The sequence below is a fragment of the Microcaecilia unicolor genome, chromosome 8, assembly GCF_901765095.1.
Source record: "Microcaecilia unicolor chromosome 8, aMicUni1.1, whole genome shotgun sequence".
NCBI lineage: Eukaryota > Metazoa > Chordata > Amphibia > Gymnophiona > Siphonopidae > Microcaecilia > Microcaecilia unicolor.
This window is the reverse complement of record NC_044038.1, coordinates 27896120-27921083: the sequence shown is the minus strand read 5'-3', so window position 1 is coordinate 27921083 and position 24964 is coordinate 27896120. Positions and strand designations below refer to the sequence as shown.

The following is a 24964-nucleotide window of genomic DNA, read 5'->3' as shown; positions in this document are numbered from 1 at the left end:
TCGCAGCACCCCCCCATGGGTCTTCTTTCCCTGTAACCCCCTTCTCTCACACCAGCACACCGCTACCTTCCTTCCTGCAGGTCCAGGATCGCTGCCGCTTCCTTCTCCTTCCCCTGCCACCGCTGCAATGCTTGTAGCTTATATTTTTGGGTCTTCCCAATCTGCTGTGTCTGGCGCTCTCTGATGCGACTTCCTGTTGCAAGGGCCGGACACAGCAGAGGGAAGTCTCCGCAGTGCCTGTGTGAATCTCGGATGACCCAAAAAATATAAGCTGCAAGCTCGGCAGCAGGGGAAGAAGCAGGAAGCGGCAGATGCCGGATCTGCAGGAGGAGAATGTAGGGAGCGATGCACCACGGCACCCCTGAGAGTTTGCTGCGGTGTACTAGGGTGCCACGGTGCATAGTATGGGAACCGCTGTACTAAGGGGTAAATAGGTGATTTGACTTTGAGCACCATCTAATGACCAATTAGAATGAGATACACGCATATTTTTACTCCTGGGAGAATTCTGCGCAAAAAAAACCCCCATTCTAAATTCTGTGCTCAATATTTGAAAAATCTCCACACTTTATTTGTAACTTTCTTGTGCAGAATTCCCCATTTTAAGGGCTGGTATCTCTTCTCCCCCCCCCCCCCCCCCCCCCTCAGGCACACATATCCCCCAACCACCTTTTTCTAGTCCTCCACCCCAAGGCGCACACTACCCCATCCACCTTGCTTCAGCCCCCCCCCCCCCCCCCCCATGGTATACACCTCCTCTTTCTCCTCCTCAGCTGTTTTGGTCCGACTGTTCCTTTGAGCCATGTGGGCCTCTGTCCAGTTGTGTGCCTTAAAGGAACCACTGGGAACCAAGATGGTAGAGAAGGCAGAAGCAGCCTGATGTGCATCTCCTCTCTTGCTGCACTGTAGTGGTGCGAGTGCAGGGAGGGAGGGAGGCAGCCAGCCAGAAAACAGAGCATATTCAGCAGACTGTACTGAATTTTGTGCAGTCTACCAAGGAGGAGAATTCACAAATTCTTGTGCAGTATCACATAATTCCCCCAGGAGTACATATTGTATCTGTTACTAGCCTCACTGGTTTTCACTAGTGTGTTGGATAGACATTCCAGACACTGGAGTATCATTTGACAAATTAGCAATTGCCCTAGAATGAAAAAAATAAAAAGTTCAGTGTTTCTGGACACTTGCTATGCCTTTGTAGAATTGAACAGTAATGGTACTGTTGTATTAATAATTAGTATTCATTTCTCTAGAGGGAGCATAATGTAGGAGTTATCCAGAAGAACTGTAAGTGGCAGTGATGACTGTATATCAAGACTAGCATTCATACCAAATGTGGAACTTACTTGTTGAACCAAGAAGTAAATATTAACCTGCACAAATGTATTTGGAAAGATTTGGAGATTTATATACCAAGGATTTGTGTAAGTATTAGAATGAGCAGGGGCCAACTTTGTAAATAATACCTTGTACTATTAAGAAGTGAAATTGCTTATAAGAATAATTCACTCTGTCCAGCACTGCTAAACTATATTTTGGTCAGGGAGCTCTGGAGTAATTGGTGTAATAGTAGTCTTGTTAAGCAGAGTTCTTCAGAGGCTGGTTTGTTTTTTGGGGGGTTTTTTCCCCTCCCTAAACTTAGAAGAACAGCTCTTGGTACAAGCCATTATTGCAAAAGTGGAATTAAAGAAATATACTAGCCATCATACACATATTAAGTCCTTGAAAGTATAGAAATATTGACGTTTCAGATGCCACTGATTAAAATAATATCAGTATATACAGAGCAAGTATGTTAACTAATTTAGAAGTCATTGCTAATCATCCATATTGTGAAGCGAGCTATCTGATGAGGATTTATTTAAAGCCGTAGAACAGTCTTCCAGCCAAAACATGTCGGAGAAAGAAGATGATGATGTTGATGCTATATCATCCCTCACCATAGTCCAATAGGGGGAGGTACATCTAAGGCAGAATCTATCAAAGTCAATAGTACAATCTGTTTTCAAAATCCTGTGAATTATAACGTCACATCCAATATCTGAACCCACAGTCAGCACTCTGATACTTTTTTTAAACGCATGCCATGCTTTGGATATTGGGGGGAGCTCCATGGAAGAGTCATTCCAAAAAGATTTGGCAGCCATGAATTGTCTAAAATTTGTATCAAAGTTTAACTCATCATCATTGTCGTCATCTTCGTCGTCGTCGTCACTGCTTGTCCTGTCTGTTTCGTCTGCCTCTGCTGTGATAACTGAGGGGCTGAAAAATACAAAGCTACTCTTAGTAGCAGCTATTTCTGATATGGTTATAAACAACTAAAATATTTTCTTTAAATTGCTGTATCTTCCAAACAAACATGTTTTAGACTAACATTAGAATGATCCAGACTTTGAGCTGTTGAATCACTTTGGTTTTGAATCCTTGTCACAACCCATAGGGTATATCTATAACATCCCTAGCTGATTCAAGGAGTGAAAAACCCAGCTCCGGAATCAACCTGGGGATTTTCTGTATTGCAGTGCATAGCACTTGCCACCTGAGCCTGGGTTAAACTAAGCACGTTTTAAGGGTATGCTTATATCTACAGTAAAACATTTGATTATAAACTGGATTCAGCTCTGGGACTTTTATTCTGCAAAATTCATGTGCTTCATTATATTCAGAATGCCTATCATGGCACACCTGAGTGGTTTACAGAATAGCATATGTACATAATCGTAAGATCTAATGATTTTAAAACAAAGAAAACATAATTCTGAAAATCTATGAGAGCATTATTAAGATCAACAAAAGTACTAATTATATAATAATATTATTTAAAAGCTCTCTTGAATAAATAAGTCTTTCATTTTAATATGGAGATTAATCTTTAATCTTATATAAGGGGATAAATACTAGAAGGTATTTGACACACAGCACTTTTTTCCTTGAAGCTGGAAACTACAATATGTGGCCCAGTACTATGGAGATTTACTGTTGTGCACCACAATTAGGGTTTCTGATTATAGGTGTTTATTTCATAGCTAATTTGGGGTTCTTTCAGGGTACAAAAATTGGTGTTTATGTGTATTAATGCAACAGATACTATTGTGCACCTTTCTGGTGAAAACAGATATGTACATTTGTGTCATTTAAAAAATTGCCAGTGCAGTGGGTCCGGGAATAGGAATGGGAAACCAACGCATAGCACACACCTCTGGTTCTACTACTACTCCTACTTATGATTTCTGTAGCACTACTAGATGTACGCAGCGCTGTACACTTGAACATGAAGAGACAGTCCCTGCTCAACAGAGCTTACAATCTAATTAGGACAGACAAACAGGACAAATAAGAGATAAGGGAATTGCTGAGGTGGGGATGATAGGGGTACTGAACAAGTGAGTATGGGTTAGGAGTTAAAAGCAACATCAAAAAGGTGGGCTTTTAGCCTAGATTTGAAGATGGCCAGAGATCAAATGTGGCAGAGGGAGGAGAGGGACCCATCCACCTTGGGTGTAACACCCCCAAGCCTAGGCCCCTGGGAACCTGTCCTTAGTGCAGCTGCTGTTAGCTGTAACTTCCTCTTTTTTTTTTTTTTTTTTTTAATACCTGCGAGGACTAAAACCAAGAAAACAAAGGAGAAAAGGGGAAAACTGCTCGAGCCACCTCCCAAAATTCTGAACTTATGGCCTACCTACAATGAGCTGGGCTGCACAGGCATCTACAGTCTGTGGGAGACTGAAACATGCTGCCTGGTACTGGGCTGCACAGAGTTACTTATAGGCTCCCTTTCAGGTTTGTGTTTCTCAGTCACCATCTGCTGGTAGGTGTGCATAACCCACTTGTCTGAACTGGTCTGGAGGAACTAAAGGAAAGAAAATTAGCAGGTAAAACCTAATATCTCTGGGTGAATCTCATGATAAAAAGGAGATAATATACAGCTATGTTGGGTACAAAACCCTACATTTACATTGAGAGTGTTCACAAACAGTGCATGCCTTAAACTGGAAGAAAGGCATACTATCGTAGGAAAGTTGTAAAAAGCAGCAGGCATAAATTTAAGAGCAGAGAACCAGCGAGCTGACACCCCCCCCCAGCGCGTGCACCCGGGGTGGACCGCCCTACTGCCCCCCCCCCCCTCCCACGCCACTGTTGAAAAGTGCTTTAGTGGTACAGAATAAGGTACACATTTGCAACATCTTTACTGTCATACAGCTTTCAAATTACAGACTGGCCTCAACGATATTACAAATGTGATGTAAGAATAGGAAAACTCCTCCATGACCACTAGGGAACCCTATAAGAGCCCATGTGTATGCAGAAATTGTACATCCTAAGAGCTGACGGTAGCATAGTAAATGATGACAGATAAAACCTGAACAGTCCATCCAGTCTACGTAACAGTCACACTCATCAATTAATGATTAAATAAACAATATTATATACTTGAACATGGTCTGTCTTTGGTATCTCTGAAACACAGACTGTAGAACATCCTTATGTTCCATGTACTGGATTTGCCATCGAAGGCCACTCCAGCCTATCAGAATCCGTCTTGTCATGTGGGGGACACGGACTGTAAAAGTCTGCCCAGCACTGTACTCGGGTTCCAGCTACTGAAGTTGCCATTGAAGCCCTTTACAGCCCATCCTAAACCGGATTGCCAGATACGGGACTCAGACCATACAAGTCTGTCCAGCACGGCCTTAGTTCATCACAGCCAGAGTCACCATCTAAGTGTCACTTGACACATCCACACACATGCAGCCATTTAAAGTTTTGGGGGGTTTTATACCATCATTTTCTAGTTAGAGATCCTCTGTGTTCATTCCATGCCCTTTTGAATTCCATCACCATTTGTTTCTCCACCACCTCCCTCAGGAGGACATTCCAGGCTTTGGCCACCGTCTCTGTGAAAAATAATTTCCTGATATTACTCCTAAGTCTACTATCCTGCAACCTCAGTTCATGTCCTCTAATTTTATCATTTCCCCTTCTCTGGAAGAGATTTGTTTCTATACTAATACCTTTCAACTATTTAAATGTCTGTATCATATCTCCCCTGTCCCTTCTTTCCTCAAAAGTATACATATTCATGTCTTTCAGTCTCTTCTCATATGTCTTTTGGTGAAAGCCAACAACTAAATGTTGTTTGGGAAAATGTGGGATATAACTGTCTAAATAAATAAATATTGTTTTTGTCACGTTCCTCTGGACTGCTTCTATTCTTTTTACATCCTTAGTAAGATACAGCCTGCATCTTTAAAGAAATGGGTTATGTACTACAATCAGGCTTCTAGGCAACATTAACTGCAGGCGTAGGCCCAAGTACTCGATCCTGAGAATCCATCAGCACATGTAGGGAAAGAAGTAAGAGCCAGACCAGAAAGTAAAAACCAGTGTTAAAGCATAAATACAGTAGAAAATACAAAGTTACTTCAGCAGGTAAAAGTAGATTGAAATGTGACAGAGAAATGTTTTCAAGAAGAACTAAACCTAAAGATGAGAGAATTGCAATACAGGGTTGTAGACATAGACAAGTGTTGCCTCGGGTACAAAATTAGTATCTGTATATAATATGTTATCAATAGAAATCAAACAAAATAAAACATGGAAAAGAAAATAAGATGATACCTTTTTTATTGGACATAACTTAATACATTTCTTGATTAGCTTTCGAAGGTTGCCCTTCTTCCTCAGATCGGAAATAAGCAAATGTGCTAGAAGAGGGTACTGCACTCCCAAACACCTAACTCTGAGCTGCCTCTATCTGTGGAACTACTTTTCTTATGTCTGCAATGAACTGATCCCACTTAAGCTTCTACCTTCTCTCCACTGATACAGCTCATGAAACTACAGGGTTCCTTTGTGCTTATGAACATCTAACTGTGAGTAATCATCTATGTTATTCAATAAAAGAACAAGAGATTTAGGTGTGTTGATGTGCTAGGGGTTTATACTTCAAGATATTGAGACTTACAGCTAAATAACTCTTAAGAAACAGCTATACAAGTCTCGAGAGACTTGTATATAATATGTAAACTGCTTTGTAACCACAGAAAGGCAGTATATCAAGTCCCATCCCCTTTCTCTTTTTTTTGTGAGTCACTGAAACATTACAATTAGTGGGGTATGAATTATATTAAATAAATACACAAATGTGGATTATGTAGCACCGGGATATGACCTTCTGATATCAGAAGCCCCGTGCACAGAAAGGCACAAGAAGGTAGCGCATCTCATCGCTAGAAACTATCTTAACGTAACAGTGCTATATCAGAAGAACAGTTGGCTTCCAGCCCTAAGAGAATTGTGGACAATGAAGAAGTTGTGATTGCTTGGTACATTCCCATCCCCACCAATTACACAAAATAAAAAAACAGAGAGCGAGACAAAGCGAAGAAAAGCTTGAAGCAAGAAAACCAGCCATAGTGGTAAAGGAGAAACTCAAAAGAATAAAAGTGTCAGTAGCAGCTGACTCTTCTGCACAACCAACAGTAAAAAGTTCCTTAAGTACTACTACTTAACATTTCTAAAGCGCTACTAGGGTTACGCAGCGCTGTACAATTTAACATAAAAGGACAGTCCCTGCTCAAAGAGCTTACAATCTAAAGGACAAGTGAATAGTCAGTTCGATAGGGGCAGTCAAATTGGGGCAGTCCGGATATCCTGAAGGTAAGAGTTAGGTGCCCAAGGCAGCATTGAAGAGGTGGGCTTTAAGCAAAGACTTGAAGATGGGCAGGGAGGGGGGCTTGACGTAAGGGCTCAGGAAGGTTGTTCCAGGCATAGGGTGAGGTGAGGCAGAATGGGCGGAGCCTGGAGTTGGCAGTGGTGGAGAAAGGTACTGAGAGGAGGGATTTGTCCTGTGAACGGAGGTTTCGGGTGGGAACATAAGGGGAGATGAGGGTAGAGAGGTAGTGAGGGGCAGCAGACTCAGTACATTTGTAGGTAAGAAGGAGAAGCTCGAACTGAATGCGGTACCAAAAAACTACAATCGGAGACCAAGAAAATGTGGTAGAAAACGACATCCCAATCGTATTAAGCACCAGCAGTCCGATTAAGGACAGCTTCCAAGCGGATCTTGCTCTATCGCCTACATATATTACACTCAATGAACTCCACCAAGAGGAACTATTTGTCACAATGCAACTGCTTGAGATTTTAGTTATACTTTATTAATTTGCTTAACTGCCTTTTGATACAAAATATCAAAAATATAAGCAGGTTCACAGAAAAAAGGGAGAAGTACAATACAAAGACAGTACACTGAGCAGGGTTACTAATAGGCACAGAAAATGAAAACAGAAATTATGTGACTGTTAATTATTGCACTGCAAATGCTGAAGCCAGATTACACATAATTTAATAAAGAAAAACAAGAATGAAATAAATTATAGCAATAATCAGAGCTGAAATAAAAATTAATACAGCAAAAGAAATAGGACAGTCCGCAGGAAGCTCCAGATTAACCCTCAAAGGCTGGATAGAGAAGCATAGTTTTAAAACCAGTCTTAAACCTTATACTGAACATCCTGAGACGGGAACAGAGGTCCAGAAAAGAGGGGGGGGGGGCAAGAAACTACAAAATTAATCCAGGTTGGAGAGGGAATGGCCAATCTATTATGCTGGGATGATCTTAACCACACCCCCAAAGGGTACGGGAAGAGGTCAAACAAGGTATGGAGAAGGGTCTTGAAACCTGAGGCAATTTATTGAAACTTTCTAGACTGTGAAGACAGTTATAGTAACATAGTAGATGACGGCAGAAAAAGACCTGCATGGTCCATCCAGTCTGCCCAAGACAAACTCATATGTGTATACCTTACCTTGAATTTGTACCTGTTCTTTTCAGGGCACAGACCATATAAGTCTGCCCAGCAGTATTTCCCGCCTCCCTACCACCAGCCCCGCCTCCCGATCTTGACTAAGCTCCTGAGGATCCATTCCTTCTGCACTGGATTCCTCTATGCATATCCCACGCATGTTTGAACTCCGTTACCGTTTTCATCTCCACCACCTCCTGCGGGTAATCTAACTGCCCTGCTACTATAATTTTAGCAATATGTTAGAAGTTAGTACTGTTAGTAGCTATCAGTAGTCACCAGAAGACATGTGGTTTAGGGACATAAGAGTAGCCACACTGGGTCAGACCAATGGTCCATCTAGCTCCTGTTTTCCAAACAGTGGCCAAGCCAGGTCACAAGTCCCTGGCAGAAACCCAATTAGCAGCAACATTCCATGCTACCAATCCTGGAACAAGCTGTTGTTTTTTTTAATTACTGTAATTTTTTTTTTTTTTGTTACATTTGTACCCCATGCTTTCTCACTCATGGCAGGCTCAATGCGGCTTACATGGGGCAATGGAGGGTTAAGTGACTTACCCAGAGTCATAAGGAGCTGCCTGTGCCTGAAGTGGGAATTGAACTCAGTTCCTCAGGACCAAAGTCCACCATCCTAACCACTCCTCCACTGTTGCTACTATTTGAGATTCTACATGGAATGTTGCTATTCCACTAGCAACATTCCATGTAGAAGTCGGCCCTTGCAGATCACCAATGTGGCCGCGCAGGCTTCTACATGGAATGTTGCTAGTGGAATAGCAACATTCCATGTAGAATGTCCAATAGTAGCAACATTCCATGTAGCATCTCCAATAGTATCTATTTTATTTTTTGTTACATTTGTACCCTGCGCTTTCCCACTCATGGCAGTCTCAATGCGGCTTACATGGGGCAATGGAGGGTTAAGTGACTTGCCCAGAGTCACAAGGAGCTGCCTGTGCCTGAAGTGGGAATCAAACTCAGTTCCTCAGGACCAAAGTCCACCACCCTAACCACTAGGCCACTCCTCCACTGTTGCTACTATTTGAGATTCTACATGGAATGTTGCTAATCCACTAGCAACATTCCATGTAGAAGTCGGCCCTTGCAGATCACCAATGTGGCCGTGCAGGCTTCTACATGGAATGTTGCTAGTGGAATAGCAACATTCCACGTAGAATCTCCAATAGTAGCAATGTTCCATGTAGAATCTCCAATAGTAGCAACATTCCATGTAGAATCTCCAATAGTATCTATTTTATTTTTGTTACATTTGTACCCTGCGCTTTCCCACTCATGCCAGGCTCAATGCGTCTTACTTGGGGCAATGGAGGGTTAAGTGACTTGCCCAGAGTCACAAGGAGCTGCCTGTGCCTGAAGTGGGAATTGAACTCAGTTCCTCAGTTCCCCAGGACCAAAGTCCACCACCCTAACCACTAGGCCACTCCTCCTCTCTGTTTTATTTGTGGGTCTTCCAGCAGTATAATGTAAGAAGCTACAGATAGTGCAGAAGATTAGTATTGGGGAGAAATAAGTAGGAAAGTGCTAAGCCTTTGAGTAAATTACATTGGCTTCCAAAGAAGGAGACAGCTATGTTTAAGTTGTTAACTTAGATTTTTAAGGTCTTGTACTATCAGAAACCCAGGTACTTAAAGAAGAAACAAGTCCTACGAACCCAACTGATCTCGGGGGGGAGGGGGGGGTAGGATTTGTTGGAAGTCCCAGGATTAGAAAAAATAAGGAAAGTAGGAAGGCAGTCTAAGGCCTTTAGGGTTATTCGAGCAGAATTACAGAAAAAAAATTGCCTACTGATTTGATTGGAATCTAGCCTTATGGCAATTAGAACAAAATTTAAAATGTAATTGTTCCCCCGTGTATAACAATTGGTTATATTGATTATGATTTATTCTGTAGTATTTGGCTCTATCTGTTGATTATTCTTTTTTCCTGCTTTTTATTATATTTGTACCATTTTGAGTGATATTTTGTGACCAGGGATATGGTATAAAAATTACAATAAATGCATCAAGTATTTAGAATTATCTGAAAAAAATCTTGAATTTCGTGCTATAAGAGGAGACGTCAATGCTGGTCCACTAGAAGGAGTGGCACTTTTCAAGCACTGTACAAAGATGTAATAGTTGTAGTAGTCAAGCCTGAGTGGCACATATTAACATGGTAGATGACGGCAGATAAAGACCTGTATGGTCCATCCGGTCTGCCCTGAATTTTTTGGCCCAAACATGAGTTGTGCATCAATACAAACACCAAATATGGTAACTGCTTCCTTGAGCCAAATGGGGATGCCTACGATGACTGCTGAAAGAGAGGGGAAAACTTCTAGTAAACTGATTGCTTCCGATTTTTGAGGGTTTAACTTGCATTTGTTAGATGACAGCCTTCCACTTATGATGGATGAGGAGTCTAATGGTTAGAGCATCAGGCTGAAAACCAGGGAAGTCCAGTTCAAATCCCACTGCTGTTCCTTGTGATCTTGAGCAAGTCACTTAACCTTCCATTGCCTCGGGTAGGGCGATTGTGAGCCCTCCAGGGACAGATAAACTATTGTACCTGAATGTATACCACTTCAATAGCTTTCAGGCTTGTAAGCAGTATATAAATAATAATTAAAATAAATACTGCATGTAGATATTAATTCAAAATTAGAGGCTGATCAAATTTCGGTATTGGCTTCAACACCAAAACAGGCCTGAAATTCATGTTTCAGTTTCACTCAAAAATACCAGTGCATTTGTGACTGAAACCAAAACTGTGGTGCACAGCCCCCTCTCCCTTCCTCCCGACCAGAAAGAGTCCCCATCCCAGACCCACCCCTCAACAGCAGTCCCCTTCCCAGGCCTACCGTGTCATTGGTGGCTAGTGGGGGCAAGATCAATCCCCACTTGTTCCTGCCCATGCCGGCTCCTGTGTCAAAATGGCTTCCGGACCTCCCGTGGCAATCTTACGAGATTGCCACTGGACGTCACAGCAGCCATTTTGAGACTGGAGCCAGCATGGGCAGGAGCTTAAACAGAGCAGGGGCTAGAACATCACAAGTCAATTAATAAAATTCAGAGAGATTAGAGTTCACATTCACATCCAGTATAACCTGGTTTATGAGTGAGGTTAATACATGTCATGGTATACAGAAACCTAGCTCATTTGGAGATCTCACCCTCATATGATCTTTGCCACTGAGTGTTAATACTTCAGGGCTGTGGTATTTATCTAGTACTAGTAAAAAAAGGCCCGTTTCTGACACAAATGAAACAGGCGCTAGCAAGGTTTTCCTCGGAGTGTGTATGTTTTAGAGAGTGGGTGTGTGAGAGTGACTGTGCGAGTGTGTGTGTGTGTGACAGAGAGTGAGACTGGGTGTGAGTGTGTCTGTGAGAGACAGTGTGCGTGTGAGAATGACAATGTGTGCAAGTGCGTATGTGAGAGACAGTGAGTGTGAGAGAGAGAGAGAGAGAGTGTTTCACACAGATACAGTGTGTGTGAGAGACAGTGAGTGTGAGAGTATGTGTGCGATACACAGACTCTTTGTGATACTGAGAGTGTATGAGACCGAGAGTGAGAATTATTATATAGGATTATAGGTCAACTGACCAAGTTTTCAGCAGGAAGTTCTGCATACGTCACTAAGTGGACATCTATTAAGTGTTACTGCCCATAGGAGCCAACTTTTCAAAATTATTGGGGGTGCTAAGCCCAATGGAAATAACCCCTCCCTGGACACATACAAGGAATTTTCTCAATATTGGGGGTGCTCAAGCACCCACAGCACCCACAGAGTCGGCTCCAATGTTACTGCCCATTACGTCATTGCAATGAACACTGCACTAGACAATGTTTTTGAACAATAATTATTCTCAGAATGTAAACCATATTTTGATTGTATTCAGGGGTGTGCTGGTAAATTTTTAACAGGCTCTTTCTCCGGACGTAGCCAGCTCTGCAGTTGGAAGGGCCAGGGGTGGCCGGGGGGGGGGGGGGGGTGGGAAGCAACACTTGCCTCTCTCTCCTCCCTCCCTTCGTGCGGGCACGCTAGGCATACCTTTGTTGGCAGCCAATAAATGGACTGCCACCACTCCCAACGTCTTGCTTTGAGCAGCATGCTGGAACTTCTCTCACATGCTGGAGAAGTCCCAGCCTGCTGCCCAGAACTAGAAACAAGGAGCGGGGAGCAGCAGTAGTCTATTTACTTGGCTGGCAGGGCTCAGCATCCCCACCAGCAAAGTAAAAGAGAATTCAGCAGGGGGCCCAAGCCCACATTTTGGGAGCCAGTTGTTAAAGTAGCCATGGAGGGCCCTACTTTAACAACCGGCTCCCAAAATTCTTAAAAACTTAACAACCGGCTCTTGCGAGCCTGTGAGAGCCTGCTCCAGCACACCACTGATTGTATTTCTCCTGGTTGAACTACTGAAGAATATAAACCAAAATATAACAGGATAGCTTATTTATATATCACTTACTCTCTAGGAGCTGTAAGAAATTTTATTTCAGGAACTAAATCGACATTTTGCCATTCTGGGGGTACATCAACAAGATCTCTGTAAACCATTATTTGCAGTTCAGTTCCAATGGGAATACCTTGCAAAAGCTTTCTGATTTCTCGGAGTGAGTATCCCAGGACATTAGCATGGCCAATCTTTATCAGAATATCCCCTGGAAGAAGAGTGGATTGCAGAGTTAACCAGCCATGTCAGAAAACATACAGTATTAAATATCTAGTTTCAAAAATCAGAAGATGGATTTTGTTTTCCTAACATAAATGAATTATTTTAAGTTATATGGTAGTCTTTATAAGTTGTGAAACATTTTCGAGGATCTCCAGTAAAACAGACCTCTCAGAGAATGTAGTAAAAGCAGTTAGCTTAATTGGGTTTTAAAAAGGTTTGGATAGCTTCCTAAAAGAAAAGTCCATAAGCTATTATTAAAATGGACGTGGGAAAAATCCATTTTATCTCTAGGATAAGCAGCATAAAATGTATTGTACTGTTTTGGGATCTTGCCAGCTACTTGTGACCTGGATTGGTCACTGTTGGAAACAGGATCTTTGGTCTGTCCTAGTATGGCAATATTTATGTTCTTATGTTAGGAACATGCTTACACTCCAAATAAAAGTTTTGCATACTTAGAACACATTAAGGGCCAGATTCAGTAAATGGTGATCAAAATGAGGTGCTCTGAGCTCAGAGCCCTTTATAGAATAGTGCTTAGCGTGGATTCCAGTGTCCAACTTAGGGCACAAGGACTTACACCTGCTGAAACCTGGTGTAAATCCTGGTGCACAAGTTGAGTGTGTAACCCTGGTATTCTATAACACTGCACTTAAATATGTGTAATGTGCCTGACCTACCCATGCCCCTCCCATGACCACGCCCCCTTTTGGTTTGTGCATGAGACACTTTGGATGTGCAGTGTTATTGAATAGCATGTAGGCAGATGCATGCATAAATTCAAATTAGTACCACTTCACTCCAATAATTGGTTGTTAGTGCTTAATTGGCTAATTAGTTGATGCGTGCATCTGGGTTCCCCGCGCCCAAATTCGGGTGACCTATATAGAAACTGGGGGTAGGTCTTTATCTCAGAAGGTACTGCTCTGATAAGTGGTTTTCAAACTCCTACTGCTAAGACCATGCTCAAATATTCCTCTATACAAGTCACAGAAGGAGTAAATAAGCCATTTTGCTTTATAAATTTAAAGCCCTTTTTACCAAGCTGCGGTAAAAGGGGGCCTGCGGTAGTGTCAGCTCACGTTTTTGATGCGCGCTGAGGCCTCCTTTTACCACAGCTAGTAAAAGGCTGTTTTTATTTCTTTTAAAGGAAATAGCCCTGCACTTATCACAGGGATTGGTGTGTGGCCATTTCTGGGGGGAGCCCTTACTGTCATCTATTTAGGTGATGGTAAAGGCTCCTGCAGTAACCAGGCAATTACCGCTGGGTAAGCCCCAATGCTAAGAAAATACAAAATATTTTTGTAGCCCCGGAAATGGGAACTACCACCAGGCTCCTGCAGTAGCCCGGCAGTAGTTCTGAATTGGCATGTGGCAAGCACTTTCTAAAAGGGCCCCTTAGAGAGAGAAGCTGGCTAATGTACAGTTCTAGTCATATGCACGAAAGCTTTTGAACTGTTTACTCAATTATGCAGCTTCTAGTTGGTAGTTACCTGAAATGGAAAGGGAACTGGTGTCATGCTATATTGCACTGATCTCTGATATGCTGCCCAGCGCAGTGCCTAATCATTAGTACATCCATTAATATGGCACCATAGCAGCACTGGAGACCAGCCATACAGCCTAAAATAACATAGTCTTAACTATTGTGTTGCCTGAGTTTATAGATAGGGAGGTCAAATGTTTCAAGGAGAGGTATGTGGTAGGTAGCACAACCCAGTTGAAAAATAGGCGTTTGACTTATTCTGGCTTCCCTTGTCAACTAATTAAAATATATTTGCCATAGTTCTCTGCAAATAAATGATGTTGTGTTCTATTTTCATCAGGGTTTACATCATTGTGTTAAGATAAACACATAGGTAAACAATATTCTATGAAAGGTTTACCTTACGCTGCTTTATAAGAGATGGTTTCCAACTCATAGCTGTATGCAAAGCAATATACTTCCACGCTCAGATAAAACACCAAGGTAAAGGCGCAAGTAACCTTTAGTCTTGAAATTAGCAATGGTTCAGGAAAATGTGAAAAGAACAGACAATGCCTCTCTTTTGACAAAGTCATTATCCAAATTCAAGTTGGGAGAATAAGGACCTCAGAAATGTTTTAATATAGTTATCAGGCTTGGAATGAAAACAAGTACACTTGATATATAGCACTCATTCAAATAAGTGGAAGGTTTTTTTTTACCTGGTTTTAGCCTCCCATTCCTTGCTGCAGAACCTTTCTCGACCAGATTTGTTATTTGGACATAGGGTCCATTTTTAATGATAACTAATCCTAAGCCTTTGGATCCCATGCGAAGGTTAGTCTTTAATGTAGCACTTAGGGTGTGTTCAGAAGTCTTTTCCTCACTAGACAATACTCCTTTGACAGAAACAAAAATGTGATCACATTAATTTGTAACCAAAGGTGGTGTTTCTAAACCTACATTAACATAGATTGGAGGGGAGGTGCTGTCTGAGCAGGGACCTGTTACAACATGTCTCTTATCTCCCAGCTGATGTTTGCTGCTGAAACATATTTCCCTGGGACCATATTCAGCATGCATCAAGCATTATTCAAGTGACATTTTTTTGTTCTGTTAGTAGAGAGGTGTGGTAGCCATGTTAGTCCACTCTTGAAGGTTATCAATAGAAATCAAACAAAATAAAACATGGAAAAGAAAATAAGATGATACCTTTTTTATTGGACATAACTTAATACATTTCTTGATTAGCTTTCGAAGGTTGCCCTTCTTCCTCAGATGGGAAATAAGCAAATGAAGTAGCAGATAGTATATATGAGAGAAACATCAAAGCATTACTTTGACTGTCTGACAGAGTGGGAGGGTGGGGGTATGCATGGGGACATCAAAGCATTTCATTGATATTCTAACAGAATGGGTGTTGGTAGGTGAGAGGAGGGTAATAAACAGAGAAATAAACAGAGAAATACAGCTTTATGTTTTATAATGAGTTAGAAAACCCAGATCCTTATTAAGTCCTGTTTGTTGGGTGTCAAAATATTCAATCATTCTTATTTCAAAGGTCTTACGTTCCTGTATTGTTTTAAAATTACCTTTCAGTATTCTTACTGTGAAATCACTGGTGCAGTGTTCTGGTCCTGTGAAATGTTGCACCTACCAACACCCATTCTGTTAAAATATCAATGAAATGCTTTGATGTCCCCATGCATACCCCCACCCTCCCACTGTCATACAGTCAAAGTAATGCTTTGATGTTTCTCTCATATATACTATCTGCTACCTCATTTGCTTATTTCCCATCTGAGCAAGAAGGGCAACCTTTGTTCTGTTAGAAACAGACCTTATCCCCTTTATTGCAATTTTCTGCTGTGGTGCTTGTAGTTTCAGGACACATTTATTTATTTTTAAAAAAACTTGATACACTGCTGTTCAAACTGGTGTACAAAAAGAAGACTCAGAGAGGAGTCAGAGGTAAAGAAAGAGAGAAAAGGAAAGTTAAAACGAAGAAAGACAGAAAGTTGTAGTCTGATATTAAATACCTGTTGAAAAAGCCAGGTTTTCAGGAATTTTGCTTTTAAACAAAAAAAGAAGGTTCGGACCTTAATTCCAAAGGTAACATGTTCTGGAATTTTGGTGCAGTGTATGAAAATGTCTCTCTAGTAATTTCCAAACTTACAACAGTGGGAGAAGGGAGATGTAATAATGCTTGCTGAGAAGAATGGAGGGTACATGATGGATGATATGCCTGTTTGAAATGTGAAATGTAATCAGGAGCAGAGGATTGTAAACCTTTATGTACCATTAGCAGTTTAAATTTAATACATGCAGAGACGGGTAACCAATGCTCAGCTTTGAGGACAGGTGTCACATGATCAAACTTATGTGAGTTATGTAGATGTTTAACTGCGGCGGACTGTACAAGTTAAAGTCGTTTAAGAGATGTTAACGGAAGACCTGAAAAGGGAGTGTTACAAAAATCTAAATGAGTGATAACCAGAGACAAGATAAGTAGACCTAAGCGGTTTACAATTTCATTTTGCAGGTACTGGGTCTGTCCCTAGTGGGTTCACAACCCACGTTGTAGTACTGTTGTACCTGGGGCAACGGAGGGTTAAGGGCCCCTTTACCGAGCTGTGGCAAAAGGGGGCCTGCGCTGGCGTCATGCACCGAGACTCCTTTTTACCACATTGGGTAAAAGGTAGGTCTTTCTTTTCTTCAGGAAATGGCCAAGCGACAAATAAAGCACTTGCCGTGCGGCCATTTCAGGGGGGGGGGGGCAGCCCTTACCGCCACCATTCAGGTGGCGGTAAGGGCTCTCACATTAGCCCAGCAGTAACCGGGCAGTGTGCAGCACTGCCTGATTACCACCTGATACACACCGGTGCTGGGGGCGGGAACTACCGCAGGGCTGCTGCAGTAGCCCGGCGGTACTTTCTTTTAGCAAGCAGTAAAAGGGGCCCTCAAAGAAGTAACGTTTATTCCTCTGAAACAGTTTTAAACATAAACGTCACCACCTGCTGGCTAAACTAGAGAAACACACTTCGAGAAATATTCAATACAATTTACAGGCTTAAAACACACTGTCCTGTCAGAACCTGAATCGGGGGAATTAGCGATCACCAAAATCTACAGATTAACATGGTAAAGCGCCATCTTTCACTCTGAGGGCTCAAGGTTTGATGAGTCTCTTTAAAATATATATATTTTTTCAAACCATAGGGCAACATTTTTGCAAATAACCTAACAAATACAACAAGGAGCATGTTTTTCCAAAAATGTTGGTTTGGAATTACCACAGTATTTCTTTACCCATTTCTTTCTCAGTGTTGATTTAGAGGGTGGGTTTTTGCTTTTCCCTTTTGCTCTTTTTCAGTAGTGGTTTTATACCACGTTGCTGACCTGGAACTTTTTGAGTTTGATTTATTTTTCCCATTGTAATTGTAGTGGAAGATGGAATGCCCTGTTCTCTACAACAACACATATCTATCTTTCCTCCCATGGCAAATGCATATCCAACTTGTGCACCTGTGATATACAAGCTTTTTCATGTTTCTGTGCTTTCAGATTGCCAACAGCAACTTGCACCCCTTGAATGCAAAGAGAATAATAATGAGTCTGTTTTACTGTTTGGAACATTTTTTTCAACCGTTCTTTCAGAGCCATTTTGCTTAGCACATCTGCTTGGAACATCTTCAGAGACATTCCATATAAGACATTCTCTTGGGACTTCTGTATACAGACACCTGTGCCAAGACCTGCACCAGACGTGCAGATGGGGTCTTGTGATTTCAGAGCCAGTGTTTGTAATCCTCCATTACTCCAGCAATTCCCTGGACACTAACCGGAGTGAGGGTACAAGCTGCTTCCTGTGTCTCTGTTGCTCTCTGATTATCCTCGGATGAAAAACAGCTGTGTTTGATTGCTATGATTCCCAGATTTATCAATTGTAGATAATTTATTTATTTATTTATTTGTTGCTTATATCCCACATTTTCCCACTCGTGCAGGCTCAATGTGGCTTACAGTAAGTTAAAATAAAAGTACAAACTTAAAGGTTATGCAAGCATCTAACAGAGTGAACTAGATAGGGAAGGGGACAAGGATACATTAATCAACATTGCAAGTTGAGGGGTAAGTCTTAGCAAAGAGGAATGTCTTTAACAACTTCTTAAAAAGGCCATGGTCTTCTTGAGTTTTAAGGTGATGAGGTAACATATTCCAGTCTTTGGGACTCCAGTAACGGAAGGACGAGGCAAAGAGCTAAGTATATAATTATACCAGTTCTGAGATGTCTGAGTGAGATTGTTTGCACCTAGCTGGGGAACAGTAGGCTGGTGCCCAACCTGCCTCAAGTAAAGTTTAATAAAAACAAATGAGTTAGGCCTAGCGCCTCAAGCCCCTACCCTGTACACCCCAGCTGTTTTTAGAGAATCATAGTTAATATTAGTTGAAAATTAGCATTCCACATATGCCCTACATTTCCTGTAAAATGGGTAGTTATATATATATATATATATATATATATATATATATATATATATATATAGGTGTTGTTTGTGTGAGTGGGGGGGAGGGAGGACAGAGAATTTGTAGTTCTGATTCCCTATTATTATTATTTATTGCATTTGTATCCCACATTTTCCCACCTCTTTGCAGGCTCAATGTGGCTTACAATACATCATGGATAGTGGAAATAAGAAGAGAATAGACATTTGATATTACAGAAGGATTTTGGGTTGCATGGTAATGGAATACATGATAGTAAAATAACAGAAGGCATTATTAAACATTTCTGGATATGTGTGGGGAGTTTCACATGTGTTGATCTTTGTGGTATATCTTGTCAAAGAGATGGGTCTTCAGTAGTTTGCGGAAGTTGGTCAGTTCATAGATCGCTTTTAGGTTGCATGGCAGCGCGTTCCAGAATTCGTGCTCATATAGGAAAAGGTTGATGCGTGCATTAATTTGTACATGCTTTGAACGTGATGCGTTCTTTGAGTGGGAGCCAGTGTAGCTTCTCTCGTAGGGGTTTTGCACTTTGTTCAGTCCTGAGCAATTTTGCAATAAAATCTTTTTCTGTTGCACTTTATCTCTGCCTGAAAGTGAAATTGCCCAACAACCTGTTTACTTGGTTATTTAACATAGTAACATAGTAGATGACGGCAGAAAAAGACCTGCATGGTCCATCCAGTCTGCCCAACAAGATAAACTCATATGTGCTACTATTTATGTATATCGTATCTTGATTTGTATCTGCCATTGTCAGGGCACAGACTGTATAAGTCTGCCTAGCACTAGCCCCACCTCCCAACCACCAGCCCCGCCTCCCCCGCCAGCTCTACCACTACTACTACTCAACATTTCCAAAGCGCTACCAGACTCACGCAGCCCTATACTGCCACCCCATCTCGGCTAAGCTTCTGAGGATCCCTTCCTTCTGAACAGGATTCCTTTATGTTTATCCCACGCACATATAAATATAAAGTATGCACCAGGAAATCCACACAGCAAATTGAAATTAAATCTCCACATCCGACACTTTTCCTGTGAGCAAAAGCACAGCCGCTCTGAAACAGCGCGTAGATAGAGCATTGGCGGAGGAGTAGCCTAGTGGTTAGTGTAGTGGACTTTGATCCTGGGGAACCTCCCCCTCAAAAAAAAAAAAAAAAAGCATCTACCCTCCCCCATCAGAATCCTTTTGAAGCCTCTGCTATGTCCTGGAATTTGATGTAGCTAGGACACCAGAAGGCAAACACTGTACAAGCCTTTTCTCTTTTGGGAAGTAGAATAAAAATGACCTAACGCATTGCTTCTTAACCCTCTCCTGAAGGTACACCTAGCCAGTTGGGTTTTCTGGATTATCATAATGAATAAGCATGAGAGAGATTTGCATACCATAGGTCTCCAATATATGTACATTTCAGGCATATAGGGCTAGATTCTATATATGGCACTGAAAAAATATATGCCTAAGAGTATTCTATAAACCACCTCAAGTGGAGTGCCAGCGGCCGATCCAAGATGGCATCTATATCAATCAAAAAATTATCAATGCTTTGAACCTAAACAGATTTCCTGATTTCTAACGAGATAGAGAATGTAAATGTGATAGTCCAGTAACAGAACGAAACACTGTATAAGATAGCTAGGAGGAAGATAAATTTATTTAAAAGTATTTTTCTTTTTCCTTTCTTGGATCGATATTTCATAATAATTTAGGACGAAAAGGATTAAGATATATTTCGACTTTGTTAAAAGTATTTTGATTAATGTAACATTTATTTTAGTTTCCAATATTATATTGTTTTGTGCTGTATAATAATATAACAATAAAGAAATAAATAATAAACCACCTAAAGTTAGGTGCAGTTTATAGAATACACCTAGGGCCTGTCTGTGTGACTAAATCTAGTCGCAAAAAATTACACTTGGTGTAAATGCCAATGCCTAAGTTGGGCGCAGAACGGGTGTATTCTATAACAGCGCACATAATTTTTAGAAATGCCCACGATCCGCCCATGGCTATGCCCTCTTTTTGCCCAGCGTGCATTAGAATGTATGCACATCACTATATAGAATAAGCTTAGCAAATTGTGCGTGTAAATTCTAATTCAAGCCAATTAAAGTCAATAATTGCTTGTTGATTGGTAATTATCAGCGCTGATTGGCTTGTTAAGATAATCAAGTCGCGCTATATAGAACCTGGGGATTAGTCCTTGAGGCAGTCCTGAAACCCCAACCAGCTGGGTATGCCTGCAGGAAAGAATTGAGGTTTACTGATCAAACAACAGAACCATACCGAGTCAGAATTGCGCCTTGTGCAACATGCCCCCGCCCCTCACAGCCAAGGATAGGAAACAATGGCTAGGGAGCTATTATGGTGCCCTGCCTTCATTATGCCCGGTGCGGCTACACTGCTTGCACAGCCCTCGGTATGGTGCTGTCAAATACAATGAAAATCACTTTTGTTTTAAAAATCCTGCAAAGTAAGTTGTTAGCAGTGAGGTTCAAGCCAGTCATTACACCTCATTGAGGGGTCCTTTTACTAAGCCGCAGTAAAAAGTGGCCCGCGGTAGTGTAGGCGCGTGTATTGGGTGCGCGCCGGGCCAGTTTTTACCGCATCTACAAAAAAATGTGTGTGTATTTTTTTTTTTTAATGGGATGGGAAAAGGGCCTGTGGTAAAAATGAAACTAGCACGCGCGCAAAACCAGCCTGAGCCATTAACGCCACCCATTAATCTAGCGGTAAAGGCTCATGTGCTATATGCACGGTGACCGGTTGGCACGTGCGAAGTGCCGATTGCCGCTGGAACCGGCGTGCTTAGAAGGAAATAAATAAATATTTCATCCAAGTGTTACGGGTGTGCACCAAATCTGAAATTACCGCCAGGTGGGTGTGCTGGCCTGGCGGTAGTTTCATTTTGGCGCGCACTGCGCATGCATAGAGCCTACCGTGGGCTTAGTAAAACGGCCCCTAAGGCAGGCAATCTTGGAGGGCCACAAACCACTCTAGTTGTCAAGATGTATGAAACGTACTTGCAAGCAATGAGGGCAGTGTGTGCAAATATCTCATGACTGTTCATTAAGGATATCCAGAAAACATGACTGGTTTATGGCCCTCGGAGATTGCAGTTTGACATCCCTGCATAAAGGGGATCGTTTAATTATAAGGTGTATATAGATGCCCATTATTTGTCGCAAGGCCTATTGCATGAAATGGGTCCTGCAGCAAATAATGAGCTTGAATGGCACTGATACATGCTGAAATGACCCTGTATATTTTACAGCTTGAATTAGATTTCGTAAGGTAGCTTAAACCGGTGGTTCTTCAACCCAGTCCTCAAGACACACTCAGCCACTCAGGATATCCACACTGAATATGCATGAAATAGATGTGCATACAATGGAGATAGTGGATGCACATTTACCCTACATTTGTTATCTGAGCATTGCTTTGGTACTAGCGTCTCTCTTCTGCTTTCCTCAGCTCCCTCCTGGGTCTCCTATCCTTCTTCTCTATGTCCACCATCCATCTTTCCTGTGTGTCCCTATTGTGCTATCCAGAGTCTCCCCTCTGTGTCCCTGTCCCTATCCTCCCCCCATGTTCAGCATCTTTCCTATGTGTCCCTATCTTACTCCATGCCCCTATCCCTTCCCTTGTGTCCAGTATTGCTTTTCTGAGTCCTTGTCCCTATGCTCCATCTACTGCCAGCATCTCTTCTGTGACCCTGCCCTCCCCATGTCCAGATTCTTTCCTCTCATATCCCTTTCTCCTGCACCTCCACTTTTGACCCCCCTACCCTCTGTGGTCTGGCATCACACACACTCTCTCTCTCCTGCCCACAGGAAATTACATCAGAGGCAGAACACACCAAAGAGCTGGGGCAGACGCAGGCTGTTTCAGTTGTTGTCTCTGCTGGTGATCTGTGGTGCATTTTGAGGATTGAGGAGAAGGGGGAGATGGGGTTACAGAGATGCTGGGCCTGAGCACAGGGCGGACTGAGGACCATAGAAAGAGAGGAATGCCAGAGCTGTATGGGAGGTGAGGTGTGAGGGAGGGTTCACCACTGCAGGCGGCCCTGAGCATTTTGTGTGGCTCACTCAATGGTAGCTACGCCACTGCAAAGGGAGTAATTTTAAAGGGATTTTTGCTTGGGTGGATATGGGTAAACATTATATACACACCTGGTTGCAGCTGGGCTTCAGCAGAGTTTGCACTTCTGTGTGTATTTTATAAAATAGGAAATTTGTGTATGCCTGAGAGAATGTGTAGTTGCCAGTGGATACCTCCTATGGGTATGTTAAAAAAGGGAACTCATGAGAATAGGTGTATTTTCAAAAGTGGGAGAACTTATTTACATACCCTATTAGCTATGGGACTTTTTAAAAAATAATTATCCTTAAAGTAACAAAGAAGGTGACTATTACCTTTACAAGACTAGATTGTTTCTTGTAAATTAGGACACATGCACTGCATAGTTCCCCTGAAGATAAAATATGAATATAATCCTTGTGCTAAAGATAAAAAGAGGTTTTAAATCAGTGATTCCCAAACCGCGTTCCATGAACTCTCTTCAGGGGCTCCTCCAGAAATTAGATTGTAGAAACTGTCTGTATGAACATATATATGTTTACATGAACCGAGGGTTCCTCGTGTATGAAAAAAATATATATTTTATGAGCTCTGCCATAGGGAAAAGTTTGGGAATCGCTGGATTAGATGTTCATCAACCAGTTTATTGAGAGCTTTCCACTTCCTAGTCTTAAAGCGGTAGAAGCAAGCTGGTTGAATCATCTTAGCCTGCCCTGGGCTTATGTTTGTAATAACGGATCTATAAGTTCGATTTCTGTACGTAATTGTTCATTTAAAACTGCATCAGGTATATAAACTTTAAGAATTAAAGAGCAACCAGAGGGATGAAGCTCTCTTCAAAAGCTCTACCTGGAGCAAGGTCAGAACTAGTGGAGGCAGCTGAGGCTGCATCTGTTTCCTCCTCCCGGGTCGATCCACGAAGCTGCTCGTCGTCGTTACCTCCTGACATAGGGTCAGTAGTTTGGGAAACCACAGCCCACGCTGGGCTGTGAAGAAATCAATTCGTCTCATCTGTCTCCAAACAGAAATAACAGTTTAGAACTTCCGGGCCTGTTAGATTCTTACAGCGAAACCAAACTCATCAGCTGACTGACCCTGGCAATAAGACCTTATTAAACGTCCTTGAACAGAGCCAGTTTCCGGGCCCTGGTCCTAGATGGTAGTAGCCTGTTTCTTCACTAGCTGACCTTTCTCTCGTGTTGGCTCCAAAAGCCTTAGGTTGTCTTGTTTAGTTCTGAAATCATTTTTGCTGCTTACGAAGTGGGGGGGGGGGGGGGACCAGATCTAGCTTTAAATTATTCTTAAATTGTTCAGACACTAACACCCCTCAACAGTGTTCAAAAATGATCTTGCACAATGGAACGGACGATATTTAACAGTTCCTAGAGGCCTCTCGCTTCATCAGACAAAATGACTTGCATTTTCTTCTTTCTTTATAAGATCTCCTTAAGAGGAGAGCGATGCACATTTCAGGCATAAAACACACACACAGCACAAATGGCTTCAGTTACTGTTCAGAGCCAGCTGTAGGAGGAGCTGTGACAGCTGAGTATGACAACAAACAGTACAACGTGCTCTAAAAGTCAAGAGGAGCTTTGTGGAACTGAAACCTCACTGCGTCTTCGTTTTTTTCCAAGGAGACGAGGCAAAAGATAAAAAACGGATCCTCGGGAAACTTTTAAAAGTTCATTTTTTTGGCAGTCGTTTAGATATGGACATTTTACATCTATCCTCCGATTTTTTTTGTGTTGTTTTCTCTGTTGCTGGTATTTAACGCTGGAGATGATTGATTAATTCTCTGTTTCCACTCCCCCGCGCGCCACCATACAGTGCTTGGATCGGGAAGATTCCGGGGATCCCGCAGATCTGGCTTTTACACCGTCCCAGGAGACGAGAACAGAGAAGGCAAGAAGAGAAATATGGGAAATCGAAATGGAAGGAAATGCATAAGTCTGGTTTCCCTGGAGAGAGGGGATTACCACCCCCTCCCCATGCTTGGCTCTCCTTCACCCACCTCCCTACTCATTTGTTCCCAGTCCATTAACTATGCAGGGAAACTGAGTCGATTAGGAAATGCATGTGGCCAGAGGCTAAACATTTATCTGGAAGTTCTCCCGGGACTGGATTTGCCTTATAGCTGGCCAGGGAGGGTTATTAAAGCTCCTTGTGTCTGACTGACGCGCCCAGCTGCACCAGTTTGAATGAACGCGCAAAGTTCTACCGCGCGCGCCGCCGGGGCTCGGCTGAACCACGCAGGCGCACTAGCCTTTTAAAGGCCGCCGACACTTCCAGCTGGAGGAAGGGGAATTCGCAAGCGCTTGGGAGGGAGAGGTAGAGGGGGTCGAGCAGGAAAGAAGAAGAAAAAAAAAAAAAGCGAGGTGTTTCCTTCCGGAGCCCTGTCCGATTCGGAATTTCACTTCCG

The 24964-nt window shown here is 42.2% G+C and overlaps 1 protein-coding gene across 1 annotated transcript; it reads right to left on the bottom strand.

The window, feature by feature from the left end:
* Positions 1–18: 18 nt before the first annotated feature.
* PDZD9 (PDZ domain containing 9) lies at positions 19–23491 on the bottom strand. Its single transcript, XM_030212065.1, has 5 exons — positions 23392–23491; positions 17574–17639; positions 14672–14848; positions 12278–12470; positions 19–2262 (listed from the first exon to the last, which is right to left on the bottom strand). Exons 1-5 carry the CDS (start codon positions 23489–23491, stop codon positions 1818–1820), a joined length of 981 nt encoding a protein of 326 aa, XP_030067925.1. The 3' UTR covers positions 19–1817.
* Positions 23492–24964: the final 1473 nt, after the last annotated feature.

Excerpts from the sequence above, each read along its gene's own strand:
- PDZD9 (XM_030212065.1), bottom strand. The coding sequence starts at position 23,491 with ATGTCAGGAGGTAACGACGACGAGCAGCTTCGTGGATCGACCCGGGAG. Across the intron at positions 12,471-14,671 it reads GAATGGGAGGCTAAAACCAG|GGGATATTCTGATAAAGATT; the intron begins GTAAAAAAAAAC and ends CTCTTCTTCCAG. Across the intron at positions 2,263-12,277 it reads TTTCTTACAGCTCCTAGAGA|CCCCTCAGTTATCACAGCAG; the intron begins GTAAGTGATATA and ends TGTATTTTTCAG.